This window comes from Netta rufina (genome assembly GCF_964035555.1).
Source record: "Netta rufina genome assembly, chromosome: 2".
NCBI lineage: Eukaryota > Metazoa > Chordata > Aves > Anseriformes > Anatidae > Netta > Netta rufina.
In genome coordinates, this window is record NC_140124.1 from 18,636,331 (window position 1) to 18,646,710 (window position 10,380).

Here is a 10,380-nt window from a genome sequence, read left to right on the forward strand (position 1 = left end):
ATTTTCGAAAAAGAAAAGGGAACGTGCCGTGCCAGAAAAGTTGCTTTATTGACTCAGCCCTGCTGCCAGGAGGAGCAACGTGGTGAAGCAAACTCCACGATTTCAAAAGCCTTTTTTTTTTTTTTTTTTTTTTTTTTTTTGCAGTGGGGGCAGAGAGAGAAAAGACTTATTTACCGAAATGTGAGATCCCAGAGGTGAGGCCAGGGAGACGGTCAGAAATCCTCCTCCTTTACTTCCAAAAGTTTGAATTTATGGTGAAGTCTGTAATAATCCTTGAAAGCTGCCAGGTAAGAGGCACTCCATCTCGTAGCCGTATTTTCTTTCGCCCTTTTGCAGCGTAACTTTGGTATTTGCATAAAGCTCACTCCTGGCCTATGGGACTTTTTGAACATCTACATGTGAAATTAGCTGCCTTGACATGCTCTATCAAGCATGACATCATGAATCTCCACGGAAACCTTAACCACACCTGCCCAGATGCCAGAGTTACCTGTCATGTTCAGACCTAACTGAACGCAACAACAACAAAAAAAAAACACCACCATTTTCTAGGCACTCGGCATTGCGCACGTACCAGGAGGGTTTGGTTGTTGGGTTTTCCCCCCTCTTTTTTTTAAAGTTGACGGAAATCTGATTTTATTTGCCAATGAATCTTTACTTCACAGAGCCCTGGCTGAAAGGCTGAGTCATTCACAACCCTTCCTTGTCCTGTCCCGCAGTCCTGCAGTGTGTTTCCCTGGTTAAACAACAAAAGAAATGCGCGGCAAACATCTTCCAACTCCTTTTTTTAAAGGCACGCTCAAAAGCTTTGGCTCAGAAAAACTTCTCCATGCTCGGTTTTGCTCTCTGCCCCTCAGAAAGGTTTTTTTCTTACCGAGGTGACTTGTAAAACAGGTTCACGGCATGGATTACCCGCCTCCCATGGCAAGGTTAGCATTTTTAACCTCTTAATCGCAAACTCTTTTTCATCCCCAGAGCTTCTGGCCCCGCTCTTGCACTTGTTCAGCCCTCTCCTGGGCTGACCGGGCTCACCCCACCTGGGTGGGTGACCACAGCCTGCCCGAGCGCAGCGGCAGACCATCCACCCTAGCTTGAACTTCACAGGACCGCCTTTCTATTTCTCTTATTTTTTTTTCCTTTCTAGCTTTCCTGGAGATTCTGTCAGCGCCTTGCTGTCATCAACACAGATCAGGCAGACCTGGCAGATGCGTGGTGTCCGAAGCTATTGCCAAAGCTTGCATTACCTATATAAATAAAGGGATTTTGTTCCTCGTCTCTTCAGGTGTGCAGGTAGAGGGTGCTTTGGTGCCCAGCCACGGGGTTGGCTTGCAAGGGACAAAGCATGGTGTGAAGAAAAACCACCAGGCTGGGGGGCACCCCCTGGTTTGTTACACAGCGGTAGGTTATTTGCCTTGCAACCATATCCCAAAGCCCTTCCACAAATAAAGGCAGCCCTTGTCTGCACGAGCTTTTCCTTCCAGGATAGGATACCACATGCAGGATGGCAAACCTGTGGGGTGGGGAAGAGACTACCTGTGTGCACAGCTGGGAGGTTTCAGGTCACCACATTAGCTAACCATTACTAATCCTCGCTGACATTTTACCTGGCTGTGATTGTACTGTTGATTTGTGGTTGGTTATCAGAGTAGAAATGGGTCCCAAGGAGGCACATCCAGGGAGGGATTTATCTGAATAAACGAAGCCTGGAGGAAACCATTAATACGTAGTGGAAGATACGTACAATGTTCAGAGCTGACCTTGCTGGCAGAGGTGATACAATATGACCTGACAACATCAAACACGTTTTTTTTCCCCTAATGTTTACTTCCTGCAAACTAGGGGTCAGTTTGCTATACTCAGATACGATGGTTGAAACAGACCTGAGAAGAAAGCTCACAAAAATGAAACAATTACCAATCTTGATTTTCTGGCCCATTTTTTTTGGTTATGGACTTGTCAGGGTTTAGAGCAACCTAGAAGACAAATGACATGATATCCAAGGGACAATCTCTTGACTGTAAATACCGGGATATTTCATGTTCCAGCTGCACTGTTTGACACAGAGATTAGAAAATAGTGTCGTGTTGGCTACTACCCTGATAGATCTTTCACAGTGGGGAAATTCCCACCATGGATAATGATGCCAGATACTGGAGTAGCTGAGAAACAAGAAGAGAGCAAAGCAGCCTAGAAAATTATTTTTAACAGTGACATTTAAATTCATGTCCTCCCACACATCTCACCAATTTTGTACGTGACGTATGTATGTTACACATGCATACTTACTACGTGTATGCAGTTTGTGTCTTCTGTATCACTGCTAAACACATACATACACATACATGGAAATTAAAAAGGAAGTCTCTGTGCTACAAACACATACGCACTCTTAAAAGCAAAGTTATGTTTGCTTTTTTTTTCACGAAGCTGCTAAGTAAGACTGCGTTATACATTCATATATACATATTTGTATACACATACTCCTACCTGTACTCACATACAGACACACAGGTGTGCAAGCATAGACACAAATGGTAAGAAAAAAAACCTCAGAGCTGCAAGGCTGTGACCATAACAATCTGTTACTGTATCTGATGAGTCAGACATTTGACACATTTCAACTATGCAAATTTCTTACAATCAACCGGATACATTTATTTATGTTTTTAACATGGCTTCAGTCCAGTTTACAATTTTTTAAAGTTATGCTGAATGGATGGAGTCTTCAGTCTTTCCCATGCCCAAGAAAGATAGTCTGATGTTCTAATGATAATCTTACAGTAATTTTGTTTTAAAGCTCACACTTATTACATACCCTACATATATCCAATCATCAAAAAATAGAAGCAGGAGACGTTCACATAATTTTACCCTCAATAAATTAGCAAGGACGACACATTTTAAACAAATAGCAGGAACAGTTACTGCATTCCTTCTGTAATTTATTGCCTTCAGAAAAGGATCAAATTACAAAATGTGTAGGGTGTAATGCTGTAGGCTGTTCAAACTGGGTTTGCAGTGTCTGCAACACTGGAACTAAATATTTACATGACTCCAGAAGATCTAATCTCCGAATTTCAACCCCCACCCCCTTTATTTAATTTGTATGCTATCTTTATCCACCACCCAGCACATTCCACACAGTCACTAAAGTTCATGAAAGAGATAAGGGGGGGGTGTCAAGACTTTCAAAGGAAAGCAGGGAAGCTGTTTTAAAAATAAGGAATAGATCATCCTTGTTAGAGCTGAAGTCTTGCAGCAATTTTAGCAGGGTATGTCAGGATTCTAGCAGTTGTGCTCAAAGCAGGGATAGCACTTGGGATCTCTAAAGACCCCGTCAAAGAGAAGTTGTAAGGGGGAGGTACCGAGTGACAACTGTTCTGATCTCCAAAGGCTCGAAAGGCTTCAAAAGATGCTAGGAATTCAGTAAGTACTCCTGTAACAGACTACAATATTTTGCCAACCTGTTTTTATTCCTTACTTACAATTAATTTGCTGCCAGTGCTGAAATACCTACAAAACATCAGGGGAAAAAAAAACTTTTAAGAGGTATTCTGTTGATCATTTGTTAAACTGAGAATAATGGATGTGTGATTTTTAAGAGCGAAATCTAAATTCTGCTGGTTTGTTGAAAAAATGTATTATGGAATAGAATGTAGATTGTCTGTAAGGTTTAACAGATTAAACTCTAACTTTGCACCCAAAACCAGAGCCATGCTGTGAACAGTCCCTTGCTTGGCGTTCCCTGAATTCAGGTCAGTGTGACAGCAACCTCCACCTGTTTGGAGAAATACATCAACATGTCACGTCTTCTCTGACCCTGAATCTACTTCTCAATGCTGAAAAGCAATTGCAGGCAGGCAAAAGGCAAACCACCTTAAGGTATGCTTCTGGCAGACTGATGTTGATCTCAAGACACTTTGGAGGAGGCAGATACCTGTGGATACATCCACTCTGTATTAAAAGACTCAAAAATAGAAAAGAAAGCAAATGAAAGGGTAACAGAGCCAGCTAAAGCATACAGACAAGGTCTTCAGATATTTTCTTTTCTCTTGGGCAGTGGTGCCAATACTGAAAATGTAACAAAAGTTAACAGCTGTTCCATATTTTCCCCTCAGCTGTGAAAAGTATTTGGAGAGCGATGTACTAAGATCAAGAGTCTCACCTTCATCCCTTTCTCCCTGTATATTGCAAAAAAATTAAAAGCACCTAAAAATGTCAGTTTCAACAAACAACTCCAAGGTAATATTAAATAGTTTGATCATTATTTTTGTTTCTTCAGATTTCAAGGGAGAAACTGAACTCTAGCTACATCAAACAAAAAATCTGTTTATGCTTTGTTACATTCTCACCTTCTATGGTGAGGTAACATTCAGTTTTGTAGAAGTTAAAAGGATTGTTTAACAAAAAGCAAGATACGAATTTTACTCTCATACCTGATCTCTCAGTCTCTCCTGGTGTCCCATTATTGCTGTAGCATGATGGGGATATTTCTGTTTCAGATGCTCAAGGAAAGCCTCTCTCTTTCTGTCCATTTCCGAGGTTTGCATTCCCAGTATTTCTTTGGAACTGCGAGGGCCACCTACTGTATGTCTTCGAGGGATGTTGCGGGAGGACTTGGAGTTAGGAGTGTGACTGTTCGGAGTCGAAAGCAGCTCCTTAGATCGGAGACATTCTGCATCGTCTAGTGATGTTACATGCAAACTGTGTTTTCCCTGGTCTGAAAAGAAAAAACAAGAAAAACAAAAAAACACAATATTTTAATAACTTAATCCCGACATTCACATTAATATGAAAAAGAAAATAGTGAGATTGGTAAAAAAGCTAGGTTATTTTAAAAGCCTGGTAGCATTCAATGGCATGTTCTGCATCATTAGGCATATATGTTCTAATAAGCAGCCTGGAAATAATCGTTTATATAAGCTATGCACTGTACTTACTTCTAACACGGAACCACGGTATTGCCTCACAGAAAAGTGAACATGATTAAAGTAGATGTTCCTTTTATATCATCTTTACCATTATGTGACTTGAAAAGAAGATCTGACAGGGCCCTTATTCCCTGACCTTTAAAACCTACAGGATGCTTTCCAGGAGAAGGACCAGTTTTCTTCAGTAGCCTCCAGTACACTTAATGGCCCTGTAACCAGTATTTTGAAGGACACCAACCAAGAAAATGTGTTTGACAAAGCAGATTTGAAATCCTTAATCTTTTTTCAGTGCATTTTCAACATGCTCAGAAACACCTATGAAATAATAACAAGGTTTTGGAGGCTTTTTTTTCCCCCTCAATTTCTGACTGCGGTACGGTTTTAAATTTCACAGATCTCCCTTGGATTTTATACGTCTCAGGACAGCAGGCTGGAAAATACAACATCACTCTTTCAATAAACCATTTCTCAAGAAACAGAAAAAGAAGCAAACTTTGAGTGATATAAAAGGAAAAAAAAAAACCTCAGATAAATTTTACAACTTTAAAATCTACTTTAAGACCAAAGACCATGACTATTTTTGCAAGGAGATAGGCAGACACAGAGGGTATGTAAGTGCTGGCTTATCTTCAGGTAACTGTGTAACATGAACCCTCTGGTGCATGAAGAAGTGTAGTCTGGAGCCTTGTTACCTAATACCTTTGAAAAATCCCTCACTCTTTTGTCAGCAAAGGAAAAAAAAAAAAAAAAAAAAAAGAAAACAGCAGCATTGAAAAGGCCTCTCCAAGCCCCTGTGGCCTTCCTCCTCTGTGCTGGGCAGGCCCAGGCGTCCCTGTTAGGGTTAACCCTTTACAGCACGACCCCAGGAGCAGCAAGGCCTTTCCTCTATGCATTCTTAACACATCTCCATTTTTCTCCATCTGACACTTTTCCACTCACAGCCCTTTCTACTCCCAGCGACAGGCTCCCCCGAGTGCTGCCATTCATACGGCACTGCTGTTTGGAAACAGGCACCTACTCGCTTCTTTTTATGGTTCACTCAGTCAGCTTGACAGCCTGCCCACCACTTGCCTGAGGATTTTATTCTGAGTATTTTTCTGCCTCCCAGCGCACACTGTCACTTGCCTGCCAAGTCCCACGTAATATCAAGCCCTGGTAATAAAGCAAATCCTCCATCGGTGGAGCTGCTGTCTCTGCGCAGTCCCAACACTTTAAATGGGGAAGCCATTCCCTTGGTCTAACAGGACCAGGCCATGAAAGGCTGTCCCTTAGAGACCACATGTTTCTGTAAGCTCCCTGTTCTGCTCATGGACTCCAAAATATCAGCAGATCCTCTTGTCTGCATTCATGGAAACCTATCCTGAAACCAGAACAGGAAACAGAAGCCCAGAGGGTGTAGGTGGCACTATGCTTTGAGCAGCACAGATCCAGACACTGCTTTGGAAGCAGCCTTGGTTCCTGAGGCAGTTTGGCTCTCAGGTGGGCTCAAAACATCATCTCTGAGGTCTGCAGCACTGGAGACAAAGCATGGCACAGCTGCTGGGGGACAGCTTGGATGCAGACCGCTATGCAGCCCCATACATTATTTCACCTGCTTTCACATCCCTGGGAACTGGTGGAACAAACCTGTGAGATGCTTCAGACTGCAAAGTTAGGTTTCTTTCCTCAAGCTGCCCTTTTTCTCTGGTCCTTTAAAAAAACAGGCAAGGTCAAAAACCACACACAGCACGAGGCAACTCTAGCTCATTTCTTGCAAGACTTTCTTTAGAAGAACAACCCTTGTAAAAACTTCAGAGCAGCAGTCTCACCTACATACAAACGTACACATGCACACGTACTCTCCAGGCTACAGAACACTTCATCCTTTCCAAGCACAACTGAATTACAAAAAATATTCAGCCTCTCTATTTACTAAACATTCAGAGCACCTACTGCCAGGTACGCTTGGCTGGTTTGAGAAAAGTGGCAAAAAAGAGTTTTACTTGCAAGAAGCAAGCATGGTTATTCAAGATGTACACAGTCAAATTAGTTTCTGAAAGCTGCATGGTCATTTCAATGGATTTTAGATGGGAGTAAAGAGGTGGGATGGGGCTTGCTAGAATTTACCATCTTAATTTGCTGCACCAAGAGCACAGAGGTTGTATCCCTGAGGCTGCTGGAACAAAGGTCTTGGACATAAATAAGGGATTTCCTTAGAGCTCTAGGGAGTGAGCGTGAGTGTGGGTGACTGAATACAGCAATTTTGCACAGACCTTTAAAGTATTGTCACAGCACCAGTTTCAGTCATTGGATTGGTGGCAGGCACTTCCTCAAGAAGGCAGGTAAAGCTATACTGAGAAACACAACCGAGAGCTCATGAATTTGGATTTCAGCTCCTTTATCTGTCTCATGCAAAGTCTCTCTATACTCTGCGCTTCAGTCATCTCAGTAATTTAAGAAAAAGCTAATTATCTGAAACATACTGAGACACATCAAGTAAAGTGTTTCAGAATTATCCGTTACTGCGTGAAACCTTGAGAAAGAATCATACATAACATAGTTTTCGTATACTGTATTAGAAAGGTCAACAAATTCTATTATTTTTCTTTCATATATTTGGAAAATACTATATAAATAGCAGTGAAAAGAAAGGAATGCAAACTATGCAAACTAATTGCTACTCTTGCCAGCAAGCTGACCTGGGCAAGGTCCCGTCATATTGCAGCACACATCAGCATGTATCTTTCTTGCTGCTCTAGCTGCAATGCTGTGGTAGCTGCCATACCATTTTGTTGCCAAATTTATGCAGATCAGGAACAAACAAGCTACCCTGGGTTATATTATCCATCTTTGCTGAAATGGAAATCAAACTCTCTGTAATGTTTGAATATTGGTCTTTTGCATAGCAGTTGTTTAAGTTCTTCCCTGACTACTTCCTAGATAGTGACAGATAATTTTGATGGCAAGGATGAAGTGGAATGCCAAAATACCTCCTGTGTACTTCGGGCACATGAGCTCTATACCACGGCACTCCAAGGAAGAGAAACTAAGAGACATGTTCTGGATCCTGGAGTTGCTCAATAACAGTGTGGGCAAACTGTCCATATCTTCCAAGTGAAGATAAGAGGCCTAGAAAATCAGTCCCCACAGATAACTGTGAAATGTGTGAAGGATCATGTGATGGTTCCCAGAAGACAGCTAAGAGTAGCGAAAGGATAAATTATGCAAGCACTCTCTTTAGAAAAGGAGTAAATTGAGCCAATGGAAAACACAGAAAGAGAAGTGCTAGATAAGCTTGTCTCCGTCCCTCCCTCCCTCATGTTCAGAAGCTAAGAGCTGAAGATCTTTCTGTTGAGTAGAGTAGCAAGGCTAGAGAGCAAAAAAGGGAGGACTTGCTGATTGGCAGAGGAGACCTTTGGTTATCCAAAGCCTTGGGTAACAGCTGAGATGCTCCTCTGATCTGAAAAGTAATTTCAAGATTTCTTAACTTCACCCATTACTACAGTGGGTAAAACAGGGAAGGTCCAAGTCTGCAGAAGCAGTATGTCTGTGTTTATCAGAAAGAGTACCATGAGTGCCATAAACTGGAAACCAAAAGGAAAAAAAAAAGTCCTTCAATGCATCCTGGTATGCAGTTCTTCCCAGACACACGCTCCATAAAGTCTACAAAGATCAGGAAAGTCACTTTGCTCTATTGCTCACAATTTTGTGAAACTTTTAATATCATGTTTTGCAATCCAGGTGATGAGAGACAAGAACATTTTCAGAAAAATTTCTGAAAGTGTCAAGTATGGGTCTGATCCATACTGGTACCATGAAGCTGAACCTTGGAGAGTATCATAAGTATTAAAAAATAATAATAATAAATTTTAGGGGCATGAATCAAACCCACCTCCATTATACTTATGCTGGCAGCACTTCTGAGATTATTGGGAATCTGTTTTAGCTACTGCATTGTCTTTGCAATTAAGCCTGTTTCCAAACAGATTTTCAAGTGTAGCTGCCGGATGTGGGCTAAAACTACTCAATTTGGTTATGAATTTTTAGCATTAAAACTTCTGGAGAATTGGAGGATGGGTCTGGTCAGACCCCTGTTTTTCAGACCCACACAAAAGAACTATGTTACCGATGGCTTTTTTTTTCTCCCTATTTAGATACATCCTTTAAGTGAAGATTTCCTTGCCACTAAACATAAGCATACAGATACTGATGCACACGACTTGCACTGCCCAGGATTTTAACCTCAAAAATGGCCAAAAGAGCACCAGACAACGCACCCCCACAAGAAAACAATCAATAAATTAAGTTCTCTACGCAGTGTCTTCTGGTCCTACACGTTCCTAAAGCTGTGTGATTTTCCCAAACCACACGCACTCGACCGCAGGCTGCTCATTTTGTGGGCAGCAAAACTTCTCAGGTGCCTGCAGGGAGCACACGCAGGTGCTCCAGGACTCCTGGCAGCGGTGCAGATCAGATCGGGTGCTCCCCACGCCGCCTGAGCGCTGCGCTCCACGTGGGCTGCCCCACGCAGGACCCAGCGGCACAGCAGCGGCTGGGCGACCACGCGTGTAAACCACGCCGGCTACGCTCCGGATTCGCTCCGGTGCAAACCCCGGGGGATTTCCAGCGCGATCCGCCGCGAAGCCCGGCTCCCCCCGTGACAGCGAGCTGGCAAAAGGGAGGAAAGCCACGCTTCGACAGCACGGGCGGTCCCGAGGGGCACGGCTACCCCTAACTCCATCTCCGCCCGCTGCTCCTACTCACCCTTCATCTGCCTGCCGTCTGCGGAGCAAGCCCGGCACGGCTCGGCTTTCTGGCTCTCCTTCTCCTCCATTGTCCCTGCCCACCGCACACAGCCGGGAAGTGCAGCGCCGGGGCGAGCGGCGCCAGGCTGGGCCGGTAACGCGGCTCACAGCCCGGCCCGGCTCAGCCCGGCTCAGCCCAGCCCGGCTCGGCTCGGCTCGGCTCGGCCCTCCCGCCCCGTCGCGGAGCCCCCGCACGGCCGGTGGGCGGCGGGGCCGGGCGGCTCCCCCGAGCCCTCCTCCGGCCGGGCCCCAACAGGTGACGGGGCTGGGCTGCAGGCGAGCCCCGCGCCGGCTGGCTGCCCGGGAAGCCTTCTGAGGGGGGAACATTGCAGGCGTGATTACAGGCCCGAGCCTCCGCTGGAATCCGAAGCCGAAGCCTTTCAAATCTCCGTCATGGGACAAAAGGCTTTCCACCGAGTGTTTTTTTTTTTTTTTTTTTTTTTTTTTTTTTTTTTTTTTTAAGCTCGTAACCACCGAGCCCACAAGCATTCCTGATAAATGCTCCTCTGTCTTTCCTAGCGTCTCGTTTGAAAGTAATTCATTATACGAGCGCTTTGAGGTTTTGTTTTCGGCGGAATTCTTTCAAGCTGCTCGGAGAGTGAATTAGGGAAAAAAATCAAGATAGAGGAATTCAACTTTAGCGAAGCCAATAAAAATGAATGGTA

The 10,380-nt window shown here is 43.9% G+C and overlaps 1 protein-coding gene across 10 annotated transcripts in view; it reads right to left on the reverse strand.

Moving 5' to 3' along the window:
• KIAA1217 overlaps nucleotides 1-9,992 on the reverse strand; it is a 181,957-nt gene extending 171,965 nt beyond the window's left edge. For 8 of the 10 annotated variants that reach the window (XR_014618204.1, XM_084282128.1, XM_084282133.1 and 5 more), the window contains exons 1-2: nucleotides 9,675-9,992; nucleotides 4,437-4,720 (exon numbers count right to left, since the gene is read on the reverse strand). Coding sequence is in view for 8 of the 10 variants with exons in the window: in XM_084282128.1 (XP_084138254.1) it covers nucleotides 4,437-4,720; nucleotides 9,675-9,744 (354 nt within the window). In the remaining 2 variants the exon portion in view is untranslated. Of the gene's footprint in view, nucleotides 1-4,436; nucleotides 4,721-9,674 lie in introns of those variants that run through there. The other 2 variants (XM_084282130.1, XM_084282135.1) reach the window with 2 other exon arrangements.
• Nucleotides 9,993-10,380: the final 388 nt, after the last annotated feature.